The sequence below is a fragment of the Fundulus heteroclitus genome, chromosome 8 (assembly GCF_011125445.2).
Source record: "Fundulus heteroclitus isolate FHET01 chromosome 8, MU-UCD_Fhet_4.1, whole genome shotgun sequence".
NCBI lineage: Eukaryota > Metazoa > Chordata > Actinopteri > Cyprinodontiformes > Fundulidae > Fundulus > Fundulus heteroclitus.
Window position 1 is genome coordinate 8,117,317 of NC_046368.1, and position 27,118 is coordinate 8,144,434.

The window sequence follows — 27,118 nt, forward strand, 5'->3', positions numbered from 1 at the left end:
CTTTGGTTGTACAGTCCCTCTGTGGTGGGGTAGTCTGTTTCTTTCATTTGGGGGACCTGGGTTTGAATCTCGGTTGCATCACGCGGGGCAAACATTTTCTTTGGTTGTACCCCTGGTTGTACATTGTGCACCCTTTTTTTTATTACCATAGAAAGTACTCCCAGCTCCAAGGATCCGGGAGCTGGGAGTACATAAGGTAAATAAGATTATTTGCCAATGGAATGAGTATTTTGACCCCTAAAATAAGATAATTAGACATCCTGCACTTGAAATAAGATGATGGAGATGAGTTGTTCCTATTTTAAGTGCAACAATCTTATTCCATTGGCAAATCATCTTATTTACCTACTCAAATCAAGTACAAATACACTCATTTTAAGAACATTTTTACTTATTTTAAGTTCCGTTTTTGCAGTGTTTATGTACTTTTTTTCTTCTTGTCCCATTGAAAGTGCTGCTGTCTCAATGCTCAATACAGGGCTTCCTTCCTGTACTCTGAGTAACTGAATATGAATTTTACCTATTTTTTCCTCTAATGTCCCTTGAGATGACATCTGTCGTTAGTTTACGTTATTAAAAGAAAAAGTGAACTAATTCAAACTTAGCTGAATCAGAAAACGAGGAGAAAAGCTCCGCTCAAGACGTTACAAGTTTCACTCACTTCGATGTCAGGAACCTTATTGAGGTTGAGCATGTTGAGAACGTAGAAGGGCCTAAGCGCTTTGTAGTCCTTGGAGAAGCGGGGCGTGTCGATGGTGGCTCTAACATGGTAAGCGATCTTCCCGAAGGTTCCTTCGAACGACGTGGGAATGGCAACTGAAAGAGTGGATAACAAAATATTCAGACAGTGCCATCATAAACAGATTCTACCATCATTCAGGACATTTAAAAGCTGTTAACTGGTTACAAAAAAAACAAAAACATCTGTCACTGATGAAAAGTACCCACACCAGTCTCAATTGTTTGGTAACACAAACATCCAATCAGCCGATCACATGGCTGCACTTCAAGCCTCAGAATGAGGAAGAAAAACACTCGCATGACATGTTGGTTGATGCCAGACGGGCCGGTCTGAAAGTTTCAGATGATCTGCTGGGATTTTCACACACAACCATCTCTCTTGTTTAACGAAGAATGGTCCAAGAAAGAGAAACAGATCCTGTAAGGGGCTGTTGTATGGATGAAAACACCAACTTTAAACCAAGGCATGCAGATAACCATCTGTAACTTTGAAGCAGATTGGCTACAGCAGCAGAGAACCACACTGAGTACCAGTTCTGTTAGATGGTAACAGAAAACTGAGGCTACAATTTAAGCAGGCTCACCGAAACAACAACAGATCAGAAAATTGTGGCCTGGTCCAATGAGTCTCCATTTGGGTCACCATTGGAGCAAACATCACGAAAGCGTGGCTCAATCCTGCTGTGCAGCAAAGCTTTCAGGATGGGGGAGGTGTAATGTCAAGGGGCAACAGGTCCAGGAGGGAAACCCGGACATCCCGCTCCCCAGTGACATCCTCTAGATGTTCGAACCACCTCAACTGACTCCTTTCGATGTGGAGAAGCAGCAGCTATAGTTTAAGCTCCCCCCAGAGCTACCCTCCGGAGGAATATAGCCTTGGCCGCTTGTATTCGACAGTCACAGCATCTCCATCCAACAGAGCAGCTTTAGGATGCACTGGGATGGGAGATTCTCATCACTGATGCGCAACTGACAAATCTGCAGCAAATGCGTTTCAACGTGGACCAAAATCTCTGATACTATTTACAACAACTCGTGGATCCCTAGTAATAATATAAACTGAGAAAAACACAGGAAAACAAGCCAAACATTAGGGCTGAACAATTAATCGCATTTGGAATATAATCGCAATTTTGAAAAACGCAATTTCCAAATCGCAGAGGACTGCAATTTTTGGCTATGTAACAACTAATGGATAAAATGCGCCTTTAGCTGTCGATGAAATGTTTAAAGTGGGTTTGCTTCACATGGAAGGGAAGAGAGTTGCAGCAGTGTGATAATCTAATTTTATTATTTGTTTTAGAGTATATTTAATCATTCTGTTTTTAACAGAAACCTTCAGGAATATCACCACAGCATTAAGTACGACCAAACTGATTAATACATAGACTTATTTGTTGGTTGCACAAGGATTGATGTCCAACTAAACAAGCTATTCTCTTGAATAATAATATTCAGATGAATAAAAACTGTTAAATTTCTTGTTTTAAATAGTCCTTGTTTACAGACATCTTTGTCTACAGGCCATCTTTGTTTTTTGGGGTTATTGCAGAGAAAAGTCAAAATTCAATCGCAATTATGGTTGAACTATATCACAATTTAGATTTTTGGCAAAATCGTACAGCCCTAATAGGTTTTAAAAAGACATGATAAATTAAACAGACAAAAAAATTATCTAATTAAATAGCAATATTAAGATAAAATAATTGCAATTAGATTATTTTCCAAAATCGTTTAGCTTTACCAAGCATCATATCAAAAGTTTTGCTTTGGGAATTTCTTTGCTAAATATTTTATTCATAGTTCAGCCCTGAACTGGTCCCTGTGCTAAAAGATGCTTGAGAACCGGCGCCATATAGATCCAGATCACATCATCTGTCGTTTCTCTGTCCTGACACTTTCATCAAACTCTTAATCTAAATATCAACCAAATCCAATTAAACACTTTTTTTAAATTCTTTCAAATGTTTTTCTATTATGGTTGTGATCTTTTATGAACTGTGTGATTTTTGTCTTCGACTCAAACAAACAGAATCCGCCCAGTTGAAGGATTTAGTGAAACAGAAGCAGACTGGTTGTTTTGCCAGCAGGGGGCAGCATGGGTCAATGATAAATTGACCCTCATCTCCACATGATGGTTAATACACTCAGTGCTGCTGTTCAGATGGCAAGGGGGCGTCTGAGTAGGGGAGGACAAATCATGGAGGCTTAAAGACCAATTAAACAGTGACTATACAGAAGGATGAAGGGCTAAAAATACCCCAAACCCCTCCTGACCTTGAGCCCACTCATGCTTGAGAGAGCAGACAGACACAGGTGGCAAGCACATTCAGCAAGAGTTTGTTTTACAGGCATCGCTGTGGGTTTCTTGCTTCTCTGCCCGCAGCATTAAATGTGGATTTGTGAGAAAGTCTCATGTTGAATTAGGATGCAAAGTCACGCAGAGAGGACCAGGTGCCTCCACCTAGATCTTTCAAACATTAACTAAATGTTAGTTTCTCCACAGACATCTGATGTGTGACTCATCCTTAAGGTCTCAGGGCTGAACACTTTGTAAACATACAGAGGTTATCACCTGCATTTTTTTTTTTTTTTTGCTGTTGTTTTACTGACGTCAGCTGGTTGTTTGATAAAGCAGGTCTTTGGGAAAAGATTACATGAACACAAGGCGTGCCTTCGACGGGCAAGACTTACATGGAAGGACGAACTGGAAAGCGAAACTGTGTTCACCCGGGGCCAGGACTCCTGTAAGAGAGAACGGTTTACGGGTTACGCAAACTACAGAAAATCTTTAACCTTTGCAGAATTCCTGCACGTTTTCTAGGTTACAAATTAAGCCTTTTTCAGCTAAAACAAAATACAAAATATTATGGCACAGGAAACCAGCAAAAAGAGGAATGTATGCAGAACACACGAAAGGAAGTAAGAAAGAAAAATGAAGGACAAGAAGGAAGGAAGGAAGGAAGGAAGGGAGGACACGAGGTGTACGAAGAAGGAAGGACATAACATTTAGCCCGTGGGAAAGGCAATAAAGTATGGACATATTTTCCATACACTGATCTTTTTCCTTATACCTGAAAAACAGAAATCAAGTTAAATATTTTCTCTGACTACATAGGAACGCTGTGAGAACTATTTTTGATTGAGCAAGAGTCAACTAAAATTATAATAATAATATTCATCTTTATTTGTCATAGCAGCCTTTGCACGTTCCAATGAAATGTGTGGTCAGCATTTGACCCATCCATTAGGGAGCAGCGGGCTAATACTCTGCGGCACCTGGGGAGAATTTTGGGGATGAGGTGGCTTGGCGTCAAACTGTTACGTCTGTTCAAAACGTTGATACTTAGTAGAAAGTGTGATGTTCCACCTGTTATACATCGCTTGGATTAGAAATTAAAGTCTGTCTGCCGTGTACGATGGTCTAAAAAAGCGAATTTTCAACAGAAAATTCAATTCAGTTTTATTTATATAGCGCCAATTCATGATACATATCATCTCAATGCAGTTTACAAAGTCAAATTCAATCAGATTATACAGATTGGTTAAAAAGTATCTAAGTAAACCCAGAAGGTTGCATCAAGTCTCTCCAAGCAGCATTCACTCCTCCTGAAAGAGCGTAGAGCCACAGTGGACAGTCGCCTGCATTGTTGATGGCTTTGCAGCAATCTCTCCTCAAAATAAATCTACAGGCAAAGTCGACCATTTGCTTCCATAGTGGCGTTTGTTTGGGGACGAAACTTTGCAACAAGCTACAAGTGTTAGCATGTCTGTTGGTAAGATAACGATGCCTGCTGCAGATAACAGGACTAATTATAAGTCAACCATCTTTCCCATTTGGCTTCTAAATGTTTTAATTATGTTGTTTGTTACCAGTTAATGTAACCTAGGACTAAGGTCCAAAAACACCTGAGTCCAGGTCACCCTCAGAATATCTTCACCCTTGCTTATTAATTCTGCAGAGGAGCCAACAGCCCAATTAAATTCTTCCAGACAGTAACACGTCTCACCTCATTAGAGATGGAGATGACTTTCTCCCATTAGTCTGAACCTCCTTTGGGAGGCGGAAGGAGGCTCGTCTGACTGTGCCTCAGCGTTTATTTACATCATGTTTACTGTTAAAGGAAGCAGCCACGCTTTAAACTACCCCGATCTCTCATGTGCTCTGCCAAGCTAACAGAATAACGTTTTGGATAATATTTAAAACCGAAATAAGGTGAAGAACTGAAAAACGTTGCCTAAAGAATACAAACCTGGATAAAAGATAAGGTTGAAGGTAGGGGAGAGGGAGGGGCAATAATTCAGTATCAATATATCACAATATAATTTTACTCAATAAAGATGACATGTCCAATATTTCAACATATATTACAGTCTATGATTACAGCTTTTGTCACTGACTGACGTTCTGGGTTTTATGTAATTTTATGTTTTATTCTTTTAAGCAAATACTTCAAAAATGTTACATTGGAGGAGTTATATAAACATGACAAAATAATTGTCATAAGTTTGTGCAGGTATATATTTGTCCAAGTATATGTGTTTGTATTATTTTTCAGAAAAAGCAAACTTAAGGCAAAAAATAATATATTTTAATAATTGAATAGCTTGTTTTGAAACGCAAGATATAAAAATTGCATTTTAATTAAATATAAAACTGACTGTATCTTACTACAGGCCTTAAGAGTGAAAGTAAAGCTTTTCAAGGTCTAGCAGAAAAAATATGGTTGCAGTTTATATAGGGACTCCAAAGCTGAGTCTAGTTATTTAGCCAAGTTAACAATAACTCAACTATGAGTCAAAATCAAAAATACTTTATTAATCAAAAAGGAAAATTAAATTCTGTTATATCTCAGAAACTTATCCAAGTTTCTTCAAAGAGTTGGTGATGGCTGAGAGCAGGAAGGATCTCCTGTAGCGGTCTGTATCTGCACATCATACATATATATTGATCTGCATATTGATGTATGAATCTCTGCATGTTTGTGAGTTATGTGTGCTTCAGAAAAAAGGTTAAAAAAAACATTAATTCAAACCTGTGGTGGACAAAAAAAACAAACCCAAAAAATTAGACCTTAACCAATAAGACACTTGTGGATGTTTCTGAAGGTTAGAAAGCAGGCTATTTTAATGCAGTATCTTGAATTCTAACATATTGAAAGAAATAGATAAATAAAGTGACACAGCGGGAGTTTTACATTTATAAATGGGAAATTAATGGCAAAATCAAAAACTCAATTCATCTGAATAACTACTAAAGGTTATCTCATTTCTTTTCATAAACTAAGCTTTACCGTCAGTTGTGTAAATGCTTTTGAAATCAGTAACAACTTGACAATTAGAATAGTATGTATTGCCATTGGGTAGGAATCAAAAATTACAAAAGCATTTGTAAAAGCTATAATTGAATAGTCAAAACTAGATAAAATCCTGGTATTTCCATAACAGCAGCTTGATACATTACATCAATGTACAACGTATGTAAAAAAGAACAGAGGTTAACGGCACCACCGCAAAAAGTATGTGTTTTTATGACAGTTTATATTAAAAGGCTTTACTGTCGACTACAGAATCTTGGTTTCTTGCTTTCTTATCACATTCACACTTTCAATAATAACTGCTGCCGCATGAGTAAAATCAAATCTGAATTTAAGAAAAATACCTGAAAAAGTCTAGACATCACAGTTTATAGACTTATTTTTGTATTAAAATGTGCTTACATATCCAAAGTTTTTACTTTATATTAACCAAAAACTATGAAATGTTTTTTTTAATTTAAAATAAACCCTGATCTTTAACAAACATTTATGGAAAAGAAAATTAGCGTATATGCATAATTTGTATTAATACTAAACATTTTACAGCTGTTCTAAAGATAAAGCTACCAGTTTTTCCAGGAAGATCGTGTTGCTACTGACTACAAGAGAAAAAATGCTGGTATTCCTGTTAATCATTAACAGACAGGATGAAGAGCGAAGCCTGATGTCACTGGTCTTCTCTCCGTCAAGCATCTGTGGCATACCACATTATCAGCCATTCAAAGGCAGCTTCTCTTGCGTTTTGTGAGACTGTATGTGTCTTGATCCTTCAACACCCTTCCTGTGTCACTCTGTCACTCTCTGAGCCCCCAGTTGCCAAGGTGCCCATTTTTGCAAAATAATAAGATACAGAACAATTGCAAAGATAAAGGAAAGCACAGGAAGTGGGTGTGCTTTGAATTATGTATGTCTTCCTCTCTGTGAAGTGTGTCTGGTGTTTTACACTACTCTATATGAGACTTGACAAGTTGATGAGGATCTTTTGTTATAAATCAAAGCTATGACAATTGAACACTGAATTTTATTTTAGTCTTTCACAGCATTTTTATTTCTTCACACAAAACTATAGTGCCAAAAATAATCCTCCTACCAATGCGTGGAACGCTGAAACATTTACAGAGAAGAGTGCTCTAACGATCAAACTTTACAGAAAAAGTTTGAGTTTGCTTAGTTAATAATGAGCAATTTTCATGGAGGAGTCAAGCTAGCTACTATTTCAACTAAATGTCAAGATATTAGCCATATAGGCTAAAGGTTAAGCCAAAAGCTACGTAACAGTTGTTCGTAATAGCTAGCCTTAGCTTACGTAGTCGATCTAATTTGAGCATATTTTTGAAAACTTTCAGCATAACGGCCCATTATACGGAGTTGGCAACTTGGCAAGTAAGAGTGAAGGATGGCGTGAGCTTTTTCCATAATAACCACCGTTTTATTCTTTAACTCTGTGGTTCTGTAAAGCCAGCTTTATTTATGTAAACTCACATTGCCTTTGTTGTTTTGTCAAAAGACAAACCAGCTTAAATACGGTCTACTTTTTGGGACCATATTAAAGAATAATCTAGAGCAAGACTTGCTAATTAAAAAAGTCCCATACCAGGAAGTATGGGAAACTATTAAGGTGTATACATTACTTACAACTAAACTGAAGTTACAAGTGTAAAGCACTTTTGTGCAAACATCCTCCAGAACACATGCCAAGACCTGCATTAATAATCTCTCAGGTTCTAGGGTAATTGTGCCGCAATGAAACTAAACACACCACAGTTTACCCAGCTACATCTTTCAGTTTTTTCAAATATTTGTAGTATTTTTAAACTTTTATAGATGAAATTATTCGTTTTTTTCCAATAACAACAGTAATGATTTTAACCGAGACCTCTTTTGAAGTATCTCTAGAGCCAAACTAGATTTCTGGCAGAAGTGGTTTGTAAAGTCAATATTTTATATAATTACCTTTATCTGCCACAGATAACATGCTGTTTAAGTATGGCTCCTCCAGATTCCACACAGAGTCGTTCCTTTTGGTGGTCACCCCACATGCGCCTTGACAGTTCACCTTGATGCCTGTGGAAGGAAAGAAAAATATGAGTCTTTCAAATCTGTGCATGTGTGCTCACATTTACACAACAGAGAAGAGCTGCTGCATCCACACCATTACCAGCAAATTACAAACACAGCACCCCAAAGCCCTTTGTCTAACCTTGGGGACTTTAACCACGCATCAATGTCCTCCACTTTCCCTACATTTAATCAGTATGCTACCTGCAACACTGGAAGCGATAAAACATTAGACCCACTGTATGTACATTTTCAATAGGCATACAGTTTAACACCTCTCCCTCCCATGAGGGGCTCAGATCATAAGCTGGTTCACCTCCAGTCCGTGTACAAACCCCTTGTACACAAAGAACCAGTTGTAACTGCTTCAGCTCCACTGCGTGGGATGAACTCTCAATTCTCATGGCAAGGACAATGCATCACGGACTATATCAACTTCTGTGGGGAATCTCCTGTGTCCCTCATCAAAGTAATTTGCTACTCCAACAACGAGCCCTGACATAAAAAGCTTTGCTAAAGGAAAAGAAGAGGGCTTTCAGGTCAGGAAATGAAGAAGAACTGAGAGCTGTGCAGGAGGAGCCGAGGAAAAAGAACAGAGATGGAAAAACAACTAGAGGAACAAAATGGAGGAAGAGATGCAGAAAAAAACTACATCAGTGATGTTGGGAAAGGCCTCAAAACTATTTCAAGCCACAAACAGAAGTCCCAGGCTGAAGGAGACTTGGACGGGGTAAATGAACTGAATCACCCCCAAAATTAGCAACACATGTCATTCCAAGGCACTTTCCAGAGTGAGTTTAAGTGAATCCTCCACTCAGATTGATAAAAAAAAAAAAAGTTTTCCATCTAAGAAAACCCAACAGAGTACATTGAGTTATTGTCTGGATTCAATCCTCTAGGAATCTAGTCTAGTCTAGGATAGACAGGGCTCACACTGAAAACAGGATCTTTAGCAGGAGAACATGGAGGTGTAGTATCTTAATATTAACGGTGCAGTTAGCGCCTCCTGTCCACCAGAAATCAGAAAACACTGTTAAGGTGTGCATCAGAAACATGGCCTCATGCCTACAGGACAAACACAGGCAGTCTCTTCCTGTGTGACATCACTCCTCCTGTGATCCCCGCCTCACCGCCTTTCTACATCCCTCACCGAGGAAATGGTTAGTCTGATAACATAAACGGATCCGGAACACTAAAAACGTGACGGTGGTGGATTAAGCAGAAAGATCAGTGTTATCTCTTTATAAGGAGACAGACATGATACAGCAAGTATTGCTACCAATATTTCCCACTCAGTGTTTTTATTCTCTCTCTCAGGCCACTCTTTTTTAAATTTAATAGCTGTATTGCATAAGAGGTTATCAAGTTTCCACTCCTATGCATTTATCATGTAACCAAGTGAATTACTGGATATTAAAAACAAAGGACTTAAACCTTGATTTCAGCTTTATTATAGATAGATCTGCATATTTAATATAATCAGATCAATTTATTTGTGGTATGGTTAAAACATCTTAGCTGTACATCTTTGTTAGTTTCATTTAATTACCAGATTTTAAAATGATATAAAATAGGGCAGAGAAATAAAAAAAAAGGTTGTTTTAACAGGAAGAATGTCCTGAAACCCCCCCAGCCTCTGATCTAAAAACACCATCACACCCATGCAGGTTTCTGTGCTGCCATCCCAGAGTATATGCACTCACGCCCAAAATGGCAGATGGCTTAGCAGTTTTCACCGTCACGGATGCTGGCACAGTTTACGGTCAGAAGGAGGACGTCTGGCAAAAAGGAAAGAAAATCTGCAGCCATGCAGACCAACGTTTGTTCACTTTGACAAAACACTTTGTTGCTTTGTGCTTCGTCTCCACCGAAGCACAAAGAGAGCACACGGCCAACAGTGGACACGTACAGCATCCAAATGCATTTACAGCGAAGAGGTAAAGCAGTTGCTGCAGTAGGACGTTGCTTACGGCTGCCGGATGAGGGAAAGAGAAGAACTCAGCCTAGGAAAGGTCAGTAGTGGGGTAATCTGGTCATCACAGCCGCAGCAGCAGGAAGAACAGCTGCAGCACAGCTGAATGGGAATGTTGGACACGACCACCTACAGATGTGTAAGACAGCAGCCAACGTCACATATTTGAAATGCATTTTCAAGTCCAAAAATGAAGACTTTTAAGCCTGTTTGCTTAAAACATGGGAGCTGCACAGAGAAATCAATGTGACCCACCAGTCAGAAACTCAAAAACAGACCATGTGAATCAAGGGGAGACGATAAGAAAACAATAATGAATTTAAGATCTAAAAATGCATAAAACACAGTACATAGAAGATTAATAAAGAATATCAGCAATGTTCTGTCGTCCACCACCCCAAATTCTTAGGGGAAACACTGTAGTGGTTAGCATGGTTAGGATGGCTAGAATTACAATAAGTCTTTGTGTGAGTGATGTCTGGATAACTGATCATGCATCATTGTGTCCAGACATAAAAGCATCTCAGCGGAGTCCTCAACTGATTCTATGTGCAAAAACACACTGCATTTTCAAACATTATATGCCAAAGAAATCAAAAACATCACTATTTTCTAGGGCCAGCACCCATCCAGATGAGAGAATTCGTCAGTGAAAGCCTCTGCCGAAGTAAACTCAGTTTATTTCAGTTTATGATCTCCACTTTATTTGTGAACATAACTTCCCTTTTTAAACGTAATGCCTTAATGCTGAGGGCGAAACATTAATATCAGACAACAGCAAGTTCACACGGCTCATCGATTGTAAAACAGTTAAACTTTTTGTAAGATTTTCCTTTAAGTATGCATATGATGCACATAATATAGTAATATCTGAGTACTGTAAGTATAAACCGAGGATTGTTTCTCTTGCGCAACCCTGGTGTTTGTCACCTTGTTGAGGTTGACCACTGTTTATCATTCACCTGAGGTCATAAGAAAAGCAGCTTGGTTACTAATTTACTCGTCCTCTAAAGCCAAATCAGTACATCTGAAGAGCAGGGTGTTTAAATCACAGGAATGTGGCTCTTCTCATTGGAAGGAAGAACGCGTGTTAGTGGCACACTGAACAGAGACGTCCACACAAACATCCGGTGTGGAGATCCGGAGTGCAACGTCGCTGAAACAAAGAGAAACCACAACACGCCGCCTGCTTTGCAACTGCTCTCACAGCCATTTGATGGCACTCAACCCTTCATTTTACTGTAGAAAAAAAGAAAGCAGTAGCCTCTCTACAATAAGGCTGAACTAGAACATACCAACCACCAAAATACAATCTATATTGCTATGGTTTATTATTTAGTCATTGAGTGAAAAACTCACGAGGAAAGACAACTTCAGCAAACCTTGTGAGGTTTCCTTGGATGTACAAGATGGGTATTCTTGACCAACTTAATGTTTTTGGCACACCACTTAATAAATAATGTTTTATTTTTAAATGGTAAATGTTGGAAAGCTTCTGAAAAAATGAAGATTTGTTTGACAGATGCAGACTCAAATTTCCAAAGACTGTAATAATTTAGCAAATTCTGAAAATCCTGAAGATCTTTCTACATAGAATATGAAACAAAAGAAATAAACATGAGTAAGCTTGGATGGACGGAAAGACGGACAAATGGATGGATGGATGGATACACCATTAGATTGAGGCATGAACAAATTAACAAATGGGTTGAAAAACAATATTTAGACAAAGGATCAGGGAAGAAAATCTAGAATTATAACTATAAAATAGTTATATTTTCTCGCCCAGTGAACGCTGGAGATAGACACCAGCAACCCCCGCAAACTCATGAGGGATTAAGCGGGTCAGAAAATGGATGGATGGATGGACAGACAGCAAAAATACTTAAATTATACATCGATTCATGGTAGAAGCTTTTTGTCGGGCTGTAAATACATCCTAGAATCGCCACGGCAGCAAACGTTTCTTTAAAACAAATAGCTTTCAGCCAACTTCCTGGTGAGGCTAAGTCAGCTCCCAGCATTTTATCTCAGCCAGTCTGACGCGGTGCTACCACAGATGCAGACTCTCCACACATTAGACAAGCACCGGCAGGCTGGAAGAAAGCGAGGGGGAAGCCAGCAGTGGAGCATGCTCTGTTTCAGCAGCTGTCTGGGCTTACTGCAACACTGGAGTCTGTCCAGGTCTCCTCCACAGCTCCACGAGAGCGCCTACTCCTACAGATACTCCTTCGGCTCCACCAATTAAGTCTGTGTTGACGGACACGGAAGGGTTTTATCGTATAAACCAGCTTTCAGGCGCTCACCAATCTTCAATCTGATATCAGTACAGTTACTTGCCTCTTTATAAAACTATTAATGCTCTCAAATTGCTCTACAGAGGCTGTTTATTTACAATAGAGTCAGTGCTTCCTCATGGTTTGACCAGAAGTCACACGCACTAATCTTCATCTGAAATTTCTGAAGAATCAGGAGCTACTTGCACAATACTGTGGCCAGCATAATAGCACAACTTTATCTACCACAGGATTGTGGCATCTAATTAAAAAAGGTTTTAGAAATTTCCCAGAAAGCCGGTAAAAACGCTGAGTTGACTCAGATGAGATGTCTCAGCGCCATACTTGGCAATAAAGTAACTTTCTGGAGAACATAAACAGAAACCGGTCTGATGACGGTACTTCCTTATTTATACACAACAAACTGAGAGACAAACACAAAGGAAGCCTCGTTGAGTTTGTTTGAGGAGTGGATTTTATCAGAAACAAAGGAGACCGCCACAGCTTCCCAGACAAAACAGGAAGAAAAAAAAGAAAAAAAGACGACTTTTCACAGACTCTTCACAATGTGAGTCAGGAGCTCAAAACAGAGAAAACACTCATTAAAGTCCAACCTGCTTCACATTTTACATTCAAAAGGTTTTTAAGGGCCATAAAACATGAGGGTAATATTCAGCTTTCTCCCAAAAACCATTAGCAAAAGGGCGACAACATCACAATGCAGGGTTTCCTGCAGCGCTCTCTTAGCGAGGTGGCCGCCTCGCCAAACTCACGCTACCGCCTCGGCAACATTCAAAAAAAAAAACCTAACTCAACTAACTCGATATGCATGTTTATTTGACGGTAACAGGCGTTTTTTTGTTGTTGCGTTCGCGCGTGCATATAGTGAATGGCAGGAAAAAAACAGGCGCTCTGCTCCGGTAGTCCGCGCAAAGCTTGTCTTCTCCACCCCCTTCTCCATACCATCAAATAGGGCTAGACGATAATTCAATAACAATATATATATATATCGATCGATAGTTGTATATCAATGATAGAAAAAAAAGGGTCTATAAAAAGTTAGAACAACAGTTTTCCTTCCTTATGCATTCTAGTCATCTAGATTAATACTGCAGTCTTTACATCCTTTCAACCAATCACAACGCAGACAGAGGAACCAAGCTCCGCCCCCTTCAAAGGGTTCGGAGAGCACGCGTTCTTTTTCCTTTTATAAAAACTTGCAGTTTTGGTAAAAAGTTAGTTGAATAAATGGTTGAGTTTGAATTCAGTGTTCTGTATCTAAACATAGGTCACTAAGCAAAAGCATAAAATGGCCAGGGCTGCACTTATTATCGACATCGATCAATATGATTTCTATTTTATCGATATGCTTTTTTTCTATATCAGCCAGCACTACCGTCAAATGACTTCTCATTCCTGCAGCCGGTCTGATTCTTCATACAGACAGAAAAAAAAAAAAGTGTTGCTCCATAACCCGGGAAAACATGACACACCTACTGGTGCCAGTAAGTCATTCTCCTTCTCCTCCCTTTCTCTTCACATTCAGCCTTTTCTCTGCCTTTAGTTCTGAGAAGTTTATCGCTCTAACCTTCCACTCAGCCCTTTTGCACACATTTATTTTTACAAAACTTAAAACACCACAAACGATTAATACTCAAAATCAGTTTAGGTGACTAAAGACTGAAATATTGAATTGGGATACCAGGGTAAAAGGTGAGGGTCACAGAAAGGTCGAGGACGAGGCTCTTTGTTATAGTTTAAATTAAATTAAAACCTTTTCCTCTACAGAAAGCGTTTAATAGTAAATAATCATTAATGTTTTATATCCTCAGGGGAGAATAACAGACCGTTGTGAAATGTTTTATTTATTTTTGTAAAGCCAAATGAAAATAACTCTCTTTATAGGTTGAATGAAGAGCTGCCATTCTACCCCTTGTAGAGTGGTAGGGGAAACACTGACTTATGTATCCCTGTACCCAGAATCAAGTTTATTGCCAAGTAGGTATGCACCTAGAAGGAGTGCATTAGGTAATTTTTCAGCCATTGCTCAGATTTATCTACAGCTGTTTGTTACAAAATTTGCCTGTTTTCATTCAAAGACACCTTTCATAAATTACTTTATGAAAAAGAAAAATAAATCGAGATAAATGTCGTATATTTGAATTCAGCCTATAAATATTGTGATATTAATGTTGGTCCATATTGCGACAATCGAAGCAAATGGTATTTTTGTAGGACATCTGAAAATGACCAAAGAGCCGTTTACTTGTTGAGAACGTGCTATATTGAGCGGAGAGGAGGAAATACACCGGACGCCGCAGAGCAGCGTACACGCTTCCTACGCTTAAGTTAGCTTTCCATTTTTATCAGTCAATAAATATACACTAGATAGGGCTGGACGATATAGAAAAAATAGCTAATTGATAAAATAGAAATCATATTGATTGATATTGATAATTATAAACAAATTTAAAATATATATTTTAAGTATAGCCCTGGACATTTTATGCTGTTGATTAGCGACCTATTTTTTTAGATACAGAACTCACAAACACTGAATTCAAACTCAATCCTTTTTCTACAAGCTTTTTACCAAACCTGCAAGTATTTATAAAAAGAAAAAAAGAATGCACAATCTCTGAACTCTGAAGGGGGCGGAGCTTAGTGGTGGAGCGTTCCTGGATCTGCGTTGTGATTGGTTGTGAGGATGTAATGACTGTAATATTAACCTACATGGCTAGAATGCAAAAGGAAGGAAATCTGTTATTCTATTGAACTTTTTATTTACCCTTTCTTTTTCTATCATCAATATACGTCTATCGATCGATATATATTGTTATTGAATTATCGTCCAGATAATCCAGATCTAATACTAGAATAATAATATGCGCATATTTACGCTACGTGACGCCTAAATTAGATTGACGTTGTAATTTCAGACATGTATACGCTCGTGTAGGGCAGAGAATAAATGAGAACACAACATCCTGTGTCAAAGTTCACTTCCAAAAGTATCGCAAAAGTCGAGTCTCAGTTTAGAAGTCAACTTGTTGACGCTGCTGATTGATGGGATGCACTATTTTTGCTGAGCTCTCTGCCTTTCCTCTCACAACACTTTGTCAACTAGACGAAGGAAGTCCAAGGTGCATCTTCTACTTGGTGCCCTTTCCTTGTGAATATAGTTCTTTTTAGAGCAGAAATAAGCAGCTGTGGAGCTTACTTTGCAGCGCCTGGTGTATTTCCTCTTGTAATGTTTCTAATAACCGAGTTTAAACAGATGGGATCATCCTCATATTTGTATTAGGCAATCTTTCTTTGTATATTAAAGTAAAAAAAAACGTGAAATAACCGCGTCTATCCCGTTGTGTCCTGCGCTCCCGACACAAGGCAAGGCAAATTTATTTGTATAGCACATTTCAGTACAAAGGCAATGCTGTGCAGTGCTATACACAGTTGGATTACAAAGTTGAACTAATGATGTTTCAGTAAAACAGTTTAACTAGAACAGTCAAAAGCAATCCTAAACAAATGTGTTTTTAATCTTGATTTAAAAGGAACTCAGAATTGGTATCGCTTAACTGTAAAAGTGCGGAAAGCCTGTCGGGAATAACTAGACGGTCATATATAACTGGTCATCTACAGCTGTTTTGTTGAAAAATGTGCCTGTGAGACATTGGGAGTGCCCGGTTCTCTCCGGGTTTCTCCTACTGTTTAAAAATGTGACTGTAGGGTAATTGGTCTCTCCAAACTGCCCTTATTTAAAAAGTGTGTGTAAAGTTTTGCCGTGTGTGTCTCTACATTGCCCTGTGATGGACTGGCGACATACCCAGGGTGGACCCGGCTTCTCGCCCAATGACCGTTGGAGATAAGCACCAGCAACCCTGGCTAATGTCAAAGTATTAAAGCCTCACAATTGACATCATTTTGCAACCCAGTCATCCAACACCACTTTTACTACCTTCATTAAATCTTAAAAGCACCTCGACAGATTCGTCTCTCTCGCTTTTCCATCATCTTATGCCTCTCTGTGAGAACCATCAAACAGAGTCACCTGATCTTATGATCTATAACCTGCGAGGGTAAGGGAATCCCCCCCAGGCGAACAGAGCCTCGCCTGTTCGCTCAGACATGCCCATGGTTACCAGAAATGTAGCACTGCAAGCTGCTTCAAGGGAACAAAGATAAGATTTACGCAGAAACACAGCAAACCGTGAAGCTGACTGATCAGTTTATGAACGTTTGTGTCTGGATGAATGCGCTGCTTGTAGGACGCATCGGTCTTTCAATGTGCTTGATGTAAGAAGCTTATCCCTGCAGAATTTACATCATGAAACCAGTAGACGTTTAATCTGCAGCCTGCACATCCTCTCCCACATTACCAGCCACAGCAGCGCGTTTCCACACAGCTCTGCTTTGCGCTGAATTCAAAAAGTATCAGTAATCAGAAAGTAAATAGTAAATTATTATTTGCAGAGAAGAATTTAATGTCAAGTGACAAGTGTAAAATGAAAAAACACTAACATTAGCCATGTTTACATGCACAAAAGTTCACGATCAGATTAAAAAGCAAAAAATAATCAGATTGTATGGGCACACAATCAATTAATCTGATCATAATGTATGCATATATGCACCTGGCTTTATTCAGAATAAAACCACTCTGACCTGTGCAGTCATCAAATTTCTCTCAAAAAAAGAAAACTTTTATCTTTGCTGAACAACAGAAAATATTATCAGATTATCAATCGTCATAAACCGCCCCTCTTATTCGGATTATAATTCAATTGCAACTGAGTTCAATCTGATCACAATATTCCGATTGGCGTGTTTACAAGCATCATTTTTATTACGATTACTTTTGTCCAAGTAAACATAGCCAGTGCAATTGCGCTTTAACTTCACGTTACACTTACTGTTAACAAAAATAGCAGAAATAAACTGAATAAAATGTAAAGCTATTTCACGAAACAGCTTTTTGCTTATTTTAGGACAGCTTTCAACTTTATTCTACCTGAACCTTTGCCGCTTTTACAAGACAATTGACGGCAGCAAAAGGGTCGCAAAGTTACTTAACCCTTCTGGGAGCGCGGCCCGTAGAGGCTCCGAAATTACATGAGTTCGCTGTATGACCATCATCATTAAAAAAAAACAAAAAACGTTCTTATCATCGAGTCAAAATGGCCACCAGTTTCTCTTCTTTTGATTGATGCCTATTTGGACCAATTGTATCAACCTACGATCTCTCCAGATCCAACGTGTCGCTCAATGGACCTTACCAGAGGAGCCGCTTTTCATTGGCTGATGCCCATTCTACGTCATAGAGTGGCTACAACGTGCGAAGAAGTCTCACAAACACAAGCTAATGTAGTGCTAGACTACTACTGTACTAGCATACCGGCATAAAGTTTTCGAATCAACAATCGAAAAATAATGGTTCTCCATTGCCAGTGGGGTATCTGTACTGGTGATGTCAGATATCCTGATTAGCATTTTGTCGGCGGGGATGGGCCAACAGCGTTTAGCTAAGTACAACATAACGGCAGTACTGATACAACTTTACACCTTCAAGACCGTGAAGCCTGTCTGCTACACAGTCTTACGTTAGCTAAACAGATCAATGTCCAACGTGTACTGTATCTGACATACACTAAATATTTTATTTTAGCAGAAAAGGCTTTGGACGAAACTGTTCCTCGTGTTAGCCACTCTAGCACCAAGTACAGCGTATCAGGCTAGCCACACAAACATTTGCCAACAAACCACAGGAATTATCCACTGATTTCAAAAGTAACAGACAAAACGATGAATGCACAACTTACCCAGCCTTGCAAGAACAATAGGCATCAGTTATCTTCTCCACATCTATATTAATGCTGAGGGTGTGAGGGTCTGCCGTTTTCCTCATCGACCGAAAGCATTTTGCTGTGACGTGCACAACTTTGGAGGCATCGCGTGGCTCAAATACCTTTAACTCATCCAAAAATGATGACATGAACTTGTTAGTTCCTCTGTCCATTGTTCTAGATGATATTTGTTCAAAATCAGGCAGAAATGACGCACTAATCGAGTCGGGAATACTCCGCAAAGAATCAGCCCAAGTGGAAGACGCCATGTTTACATAGAAACTTCCATAGAATTAAAGCGCCGCGAGGCTTGTGAGACTTCAGATTTTTTAGGTCAGTTGTGGGCGGAGCTTGATAAGGTCCATGTTTCCCAAGTCCCACCTACTCTCACATATACAGCTCTGGCCGGCCTATCAGCTCTGATTTTAACGCTACAGGTGTGTAGCCAATGAAACACCTGTCCTAGCAATATGCTACATGTGGAGCTGAACCCGAAACCGGCTTTAAAGAACACAAGCGTACAAGTGTGGTTTTTTTTCTGCGCCCCCATAAGTAGCTGTACATAAAGCATTACTGGACGACGTTTGGACTGTTTTACCAAATAAATGCCAGCAGAAAGTTTTATTAAGAGTAACTAAACCCCAGACAGGGCAAGTAGAACCGGGAGAGCTGCTTTTCAGAGGACAGAACAGAACCGGGCTTTCATTGTTTGCCGATTTGACAGAGGAATTCTGACCAGTAAGTGGAAACTTTTATGCACAGCTATGGTTTGTTTATATGTTGTTTATTTGGAAAATAAAGTTCTACAGTAGGGAAATAAATACGTTGTTAAGCTCGTGGTGAGGAGTTTTCTGTGTCTATGCCAGCGCATTGGGGACGGAGAGGTGCGCAGTGGTATCTTCTTTTGCCAATTTTTGGACTTTTAGCTAGCTGTATGACGATCTGTCGAGGTATTCAGGAATTATAGCGCTATGATGTTAAAATATAAAGGTGTTTATTATATCTTTATATTTGGAGAATCAAAATGGCCACTTTTGAAAAACACATAGAAAAACCTCTCCAGGATAGTCAGTCATTGTTGTCAAATTTTAACTCGTAGAAGGTAGGACCTGTATCTAATGCCTCATTTGATATCCATATCTTTAGCTTTCCATGTACAGTTAGGTAAAAAAAAAAAAACAAAGAAATCCAGACGAGAGAAAAAAAAAAAAGACATTTCTGTGTAATCCAACTTCAACACAACAGCTAGGGCCGGACGATTATTCAATAACAATATTTATCAAACGATAGACTGTGATGCCGTAGAAAAAAAGGCAATAAAAAGTTCAATAGAACAGTTTTCCTTCCTTTTGCATTGTAGCCTATCATGTAGGTTAATACTACAGTCGTTACATCCTCCCAACCAATCCCAAACGCAGAGCCAGGAACACTCGTCACCTTTAAAGAGTTCAGAGAGCACGTGTTTTTTTTTCTTCCTTTCTCAAAAACTTATAATTTTGGTATTAAATTTGTTTGAATAAAGGGTTGAGTTTGAATTTAGTTTGTGTATTCTTTATCTAAAAATAGGTCCCTAAGCAACAACATAAAATGGACATGGTTTCAACAAAAATATATGTTTTGATTTTTATTTTTTTATTTATTATCGGTATCAATCAATATGATTTCTATTTGAACAATTTTTATCTATATCATCCAACCATAACCACAACGTTGTTGTAAATTCAGGGAACTGTCTATGATTAAAAGTAGGCTCAGTGCCCGGAAAAGCAACCAGTCTGAATAAACCTACTATTCTGTTAAAAATAGTGGCTAAATATCCAGACAGAATTATGCCAAAAGCTTGGCGATTGCTACGAAAACAATTTGGCAAGGCACAAATAAAATTCATTTAATTTTCTCCCTATCCAAAATTAATACAACGTTTGAGTCTCTCGCCAACATGGGAGCAAACGGGGGAATTAAGACGTGAAAACGGCGGCTCTCGTCCAGGTTGAAGCTTAATCCTGATTATATCCATGTCAGCAGGGACCTACATTTCAGCAGAGGCTGCTCCCTCGTCAAAGGCATTGTTATTGTTGGACTCGATCTCATTTTGTGGAGCATTACAACAACAAAAAAGCAGCAACCAAGGTGAAGACATCATGGAGCATTTCACTGATACCAGAAGGTCATGAACTCTGTCATCTTCAAACATTTTTTGTTCTATTTTTACGTTTTCCACCTGTGTGCACTGGTGAACCAGTTTCGCTCTTCCACCGAGGAGTTACAGTCGTGGTGCAAGAGGCTTCTGCTCGTTACTGCTGTTGCAGCACAGGAAGTGGGAAAGTGTTTTTTTTTTTTTTAGCAGAGGAAGGAAGAGCGGGGGTTATCAGGGGTGGGACTCTGCTTATCGGAGGGGAGAGACAGAAAAATCCTCTAACAACGGAGCTAAAAAAAACAGCTGTGGTGTCGGGCAGCGCCTCGTCTGTGGAGGTCAGACGTAATTAAAGCTGCTAAATCTGTGGGGAGGAGGGAAGGGGCAGCTGGGGCCAGGACTTCCTAGCGGGAGGGTCTAATGAAGCACATGTGGATTGATGCTCCCCGCCCACGATGAGCGGAGTCGTTCTGGGCCACCGTTTTTACCGCTGTGTAATCTTACCCCACATTCCTCAGTCGGGACAAAAGACAGCCATCCAAACCTGTCTGTTTGGGTCCACCGCGCGAACTTGATCCTTTGTAAACAGGCTGGTCTCAAAGGAGAACACAAACAAAAATATATATATTTAATAAGGGGGCTGGACAGCCTGTAAAACAACTCAACGTGAAACCTCCCAGATGGAAAGGGATATTGGAAAAAAAGAAAAACAGAGACGATTGTGTCCGTTTTGTGAAGTGTTTAAAGGTATCGACTGCTGCAGGGTTTCATGCTGTTGGCGCTTTGTCGCTCCATCTTTTGCATCGACTCGCCAAAAGAGAGACACTTTCATCCATCCATCGTCTTCCACTCATCCAGGATCGGGTCCCGGGGGCAACAGGTCCAGGAGAGAAACCCAGACATTCATTAACTATAATCACCAAAATGGCAATAAAATGGCAAAAATATTTATCATATGAAGCGGCAGGCGCAGGCCTAAGACATTCCGGCAGTAGCAGCGCAGAAATATGGAGATACTCGTTTTGAAGTCTTCAAATCAGACAACATGATGAATTTTATATAAGGAAAACTTGTCCAACAGGAGGACAACATGAATTTTAACCTCAATCATGTAATTAGATGAGCCAATAAGCAGAAAAAATAAATAAAAAAGGCGATCAGCCTGTGGTTCTGCTGGGCTGTTAAGAAAGCTCAGGGTGCTTTGATAGCGACATTTTCTCTGGAAAACACAAGATTCACTATGAGTCCAGTTTGTTGGCCAATCAAGCACAGGGATACGATGGTCATCGGTACACGGCTGTCTTTGGACCAAAACCAGCGGCATGGCTCCTCATACCGTTTCCTCGTTGCATCATTACTGCCTGCAGTTATATTATCGCAAACAAAGAAGCTAAAAGGCTTCTAGCATCTCTGGAGCTGCTAAACACAGGAAAGGTGACAGGTGTAGCCCATGTCCTGACTACAGCCATAACCCATGCCATGAGAGTTTTTCCTTCCACTCAACTTTCCAGCCAGCCTCTTTAGCAAGGTCTTCCTGTGGACAGCCGTCAACTCCACAGTCTTTCGCCCATGCTTGTGTGGTCCACAGCATTTCTACATCAAAGATCTAAATTTTTATTGGTTAATATTTCAACTCTGAGAGAAACAGGACTTTGTGTTTTCATCAGCTCCGAGCCCGGTCAGAGCCGCCACAGCAAGTCGTTACGGACTTGTTCGAGTTTTTATGCCGAGTGACTTCCTGACTCATCCAGGATTCAAACTCTGCTTGGCGACATCATCACAGAGGGACATAAAAATTGTATTATATAACTATGTGTAGTGAATCTACTGTAGGTGTTATGAGGCAATGAACTGTGACATCTTGCACCAGGAAATGTTTTGGATCTTATCAGGGAAAAAAGGGATGCTGGAAAAAAGGAATCAGCGGCGCATCAACTGAGTGCAGTGACATAATTTATGACGTTAACAGTCCTGGTCTCAAAGGTCGTTGTGCACCGGTCCAGGTATCAGAAGCAAGAATGACGAGGTTATGACACACGCTGGAGATTTTTCCAACCATAACCTTTTCCAGCAACAACTCTGCGAGTTTAAAAGCGTTTACTGCCTCGTTTATTGCTCAATGCCTGATAACGGCCGTCATTTATCAGGCAATGACGATCACAGGATAGGTTCCACCTGAGATTTATAAAATGTGTATTTGCACTGGGCAAGCCCAGCATATGAATACTGCGGGGAAAATAACTTAATCAACGAGGACTACTGCCAGGTTTAGTCATAGTTTCCCAGCCCAGACTTCAATCAACAAACGATGGTTATAAACTAGAGAATATTTCCGGATTTTAAAGTGGCAGCATCACAAGATCATTAAGAATTATTTGATTTTTTCCCTAATTACCCTTATCAAACTCCATCAGTTCTAGTAACGCATCTACATGGGATCCTCGGTTCCTCCTGACCCTCACTGTTGACCGACTGTTGGATGCTCCTGCAACTGCCTGATAAATTAGTGACTTCACTGTTAGCGCCTGCCGTTGTCTGTTCCAGACACATCAGCTCCTTGTAGGTCAAAACACTACATATGGCCACCTCTGATCTTTACAGACACTGAATACATCCAAACTGATGTCTTAACATTAGGGCTGGACAATTAATCACTTTTGCAAAATAATCACAAAAAATTTTTTATTTCCAAATCGCAAAGGTCTGCAATTTTTGGCAATGTAACAATAAATAAATGGATTAGACACCTTTAAGTATCGGTAACATGTTTAAAGTTGGTTTACCTCCACATGGAAGGGAAAAGCGTTGCAGCGGTAAGATAATCTAATTCTATTACTTGTTTTAGAGTTTATATAATCATACATTTTTAACCAGAAAGGTTCAGGAATCTCACCACAGCATTAAGTAGCGGTCAAACTGTTTATTACATAGACTTTGTTTGCTGGTTGCACTTTATGTTTAACAAGGATTGATGTCCAACTCAACAAGGTATTCTCTTGAATAATAATATTCTGAATAATAAAAACTAAATTTCTTGTTTAAATAGTCCTTGTTTACAAACATCTTCATCTACAGGCCATTTTAGTTGCTTGTAGTTAATGCAGAGAAAAATCCAAATTAAATCGCAGTTGCAATTATGGTTGAAATATGTCACAATTTAGATTTTTAGCAAAATCGTACAGCCCAACTTAACGTTAATTTGGCTATAAATGCATAAGGCTGCTTGAAATTCAGTGGCACTGCGTGTAATTAAACAGAATCACTAAAACTCTCCCTGTACTGGCAGAGAAGAACAACATGAAGGATGTCAACGTCTGCATGCTGTGGCATGAAAAGCACCAGTTTCAGTTTCTCTTGTCTGTGCTGTCCGCTGTGTTCCCCCTGCTTGATCAGAACGCAGACATGTCTGTGCAAACCCTGCTCCGATTTCAGATCCTGCTGAGTTTTTTTTCCATCATGCCGTCACGAGACTCAACAGACGCTGGTTTCAGGGAGGTTGAGGCGTGCCGGGCAGACAGAGAAGTACGCCGTTGGGGCGGGGTAACGGACCCTAACAAGTAAGACGCAGCATTTTAGGATCCGAAAGCAGCAAAAGACGACATGGATGTTTAATCAGCAGGAAGTTTGCGCAGTATATGCAAATTTATTTGAAAACAAAAAACAACAGCTACAGAATACTTAGCATAGATTCTGGTCCTGGTTCTTGCAGAACCGACTGCTGCTTCGTGGACAAGCGAGAACACATCCTGGATGGTGCAAAGACTCCAGAACCACAGTGAGGATGAGCTGCCATTTGTCATGAGGGGCGACAGGCTCACAGCAAGAAGACAAAACACTTCAACGTTGTTTCAAAAGGTTCAACATAGTAGGGCTGGACGATAATTCAATAGCAATATATTTCGATCAATAGACGTATATCGATGACAGAAAATAAGGGTCAATAAAAAGTTCAATAGAATAAAAGTTTTCTTTCCTTATGCATTCAAGCCTATCGTGTAGGTTAATGTTACAGGCATTATATCCTTCAAATTAATCACAAAAGCAGACCCAAGCTCCACCCCCTTTCAGAGAGTTCGGGGAGCACACTTTCTTTTTTTCTTCTTTAAAAAACTTGCAGTTTCGGTAAAAAGTTGGTTTAATAAAGTGTTATCGATATCAATCAATATGATTTCTATTTTATCAATATGCTTATATATATCGTCCAGGCTTAATTACAAGCTAGCTCCTTGTTTAGTGGCATGCTGTGTGAGGAGGGGTCTTATTGGGAAAAAAAATGTTTCCTGAAACTTTCCCACATATTGTATTTATATTTAATGTGACTGACCAACACAAAGTATGTTTTCTAAATGTTTTACAAATAATCAGAAAAGTGTAGCGCTCATTCGTACTCAGAACTAGGGGTGAGCCTTTATCGTATAAGAAAAAGAATTTGACAATGAACACCCCCCCCGCAATCTGCTATTTTTGCTATTTTCTTTACTGTTGCTTTCTTGAGAACATCAGGAAATATCAATAAAAAAATAAATAAAATCTAATTAAATACAGTTGCTTTGGGCAGTTTGATGATAAAAATCACACTTCTTTATGCAACCAGTGTCCTGATGAAACACATTTCAAATAATTTAATATGCTGTGTTTTTAAGGACAGTTATAGTGTTTATTGGGCTAATTGACAGCCACACAGTTACCTACAAAGCTGCAAGACGCTGGAAATAATGTTTTATTATAATTTTTATCATTATTACAATAGTACCACAGTACATCGTGATGAAATGTTACCTCCATCTATCTTCCTGTCAACCCTGACCACCTTGCCTGTCCCCTGTTGAAGGGAAACATCCCCACAGCACAATGCTGCCACCACCGTGTTTCACCAGTTTTAGTTATCCGTACGTACCGTTTTGTCTTATCCAACAAGATCACTTCTTTCACACGCTTACCAAAATCTACTAAATTATACACATATGGTCTCCCTTTACTAATTAAGGCACTTGTGAAGGCAATTGCTTGCAGTAGATTTTTATTTCAGGCTATCAAAGTAAATGGAGTTGAAAGCTAGAGCATGCCTCAATAAAAATGCACCATTTTTCTCCCACCTATCCATCGTGCTCTACTTTGTGTTGGTCCATCACATTAAATCCCAACAAAATACATTGTAGTTTGTTGCTGAAGTGTGATAAAATATGAAAAGATTCAAGTTCAACTTCTCTAAACAACTACAGTGTTGTGTATAACAGGCAGGAAGTAGGCCAATATTAGCCATTTATTCATTTATATCGGGCCCAGTGCTGCTGTGGTCGTGTGGACAGTCAGGGTAAAACACATGTTAAAAACAAAGTTGTACACAGGAGGGTTGGCTTTGTAATGTGTAACAGTGTGTTTTAAATGTGTACAAGCAAGGCGGGAAAAAACAAAAACACTTCTGGAAGTAGATTTAAAAAGAAAAACCGAAGGGCTGAGTTGCTGGAACAGGTCGCCTGCTCGCTCGGCGCCGACAGATTAACGGGAACTGATAGAAGAGACCAGCAGTTATGGTGGTGGTTTCATAAAAGCAGCTACTTCTTGATTTCTCTTCCCCACTGAATAAATGGGCTCAAAATAAATTATGTTTCCAGTGTAAGATCGGTCTGCAATAAAATAGAAATTCATGTTTATTGGCTGGGTTGCCAATAAGAACAGCCTGGAACCCCTAAAATCGCCCATATGGAGTATAAATTGTGTCAAATTTCAGCACTGGCCATAGAAAAACACATGCTGATCAACGTTTAATACGGACAATACTTTACTTTGTCTCATTAGCAGAAATATGTTTTAGAAGAGTAGGAATGCACGATATATTGGCATTAACATTGCTATCTGCCAATGTTGCCATTTTTTTAACATATTGGTCTGATACGTAAAACTGGGCCGATATTAACAATCGATTTTTATTTCCATCTAGTTGCCCTTTGTGCCAGTCTTTTAAGAGGGGGAGGGGGTTTGTCATGCAGTTTTTGTTTGTTCATGTGACAGTGATGCATTGCAGCCAGGATTTTGGGTTTTTTAAATGAATGGGATAAACAAGCAGTGTGTAAGTCTAGACTATAACGCATATTCAAAAATTATGTTAGCAAAGTTTATAGTCAGTTTAAAAGTTGACTGTCACAGAATCGCAAAGGTGTGTATATATAAAACACACACTTCGGTTAATATCAGTTATTGTACACAACAGCAATAATATTGGATATCGATATCGGCCTGTATTTTCATATCGGTGCAATTCTATTTATTAGAGCAGGATTTGTGTTGGTGGGGCTTTAACTCTAGTGACGTGCTTTAACAGCCATACAATCTAATATTTATACCCCCATAAATACAGTTTATCACAAAATATGGTGATAAACTTTTAAATCTATATTGCCCCTCCATAAGAGCAATAAAAGCTTCAAAGTAGGAATTATAGAAGAAATCTAGCTTTAGGAAAAAGATGTCATAAGTTCAAATGAGGGTATTATGTCCCCACTTTTTACAATACTTCATGTTTTATTATTAAAATGTGGCACCCTCTTGTTCCGTGTGATTCTGTGGATACATGATGGACCCTTTAGATCAACAGAAACTGACAGAGCTTATTTTAACAGCCTGTTAGGGGTCATAAACGCTATTAATAACAACCGTATCTTTCCAGGACACAAGAACATGCTGCAGCTTCACAGCCTGACTCATTTCCTCTGTTTTTCATGAAATGTTCTGTTTTAAATGAACCGTTTTTTCTGTCCACACCCCATACAGAGGTA

General features: G+C 39.3%; 1 protein-coding gene across 1 annotated transcript in view; it reads right to left on the reverse strand.

Moving 5' to 3' along the window:
* The window catches only part of arrdc1b (arrestin domain containing 1b), a 37,984-nt gene that overhangs the window by 5,423 nt on the left and 5,443 nt on the right, over positions 1 to 27,118 (reverse strand). Inside the window, exons 2-4 of the mRNA XM_012864171.3 lie at positions 8,013 to 8,123; positions 3,436 to 3,486; positions 662 to 816 (exon numbers count right to left, since the gene is read on the reverse strand). Coding sequence (XP_012719625.2) covers positions 662 to 816; positions 3,436 to 3,486; positions 8,013 to 8,123 — 317 coding nt within the window. The remainder of the gene's footprint in view (positions 1 to 661; positions 817 to 3,435; positions 3,487 to 8,012; positions 8,124 to 27,118) is intronic.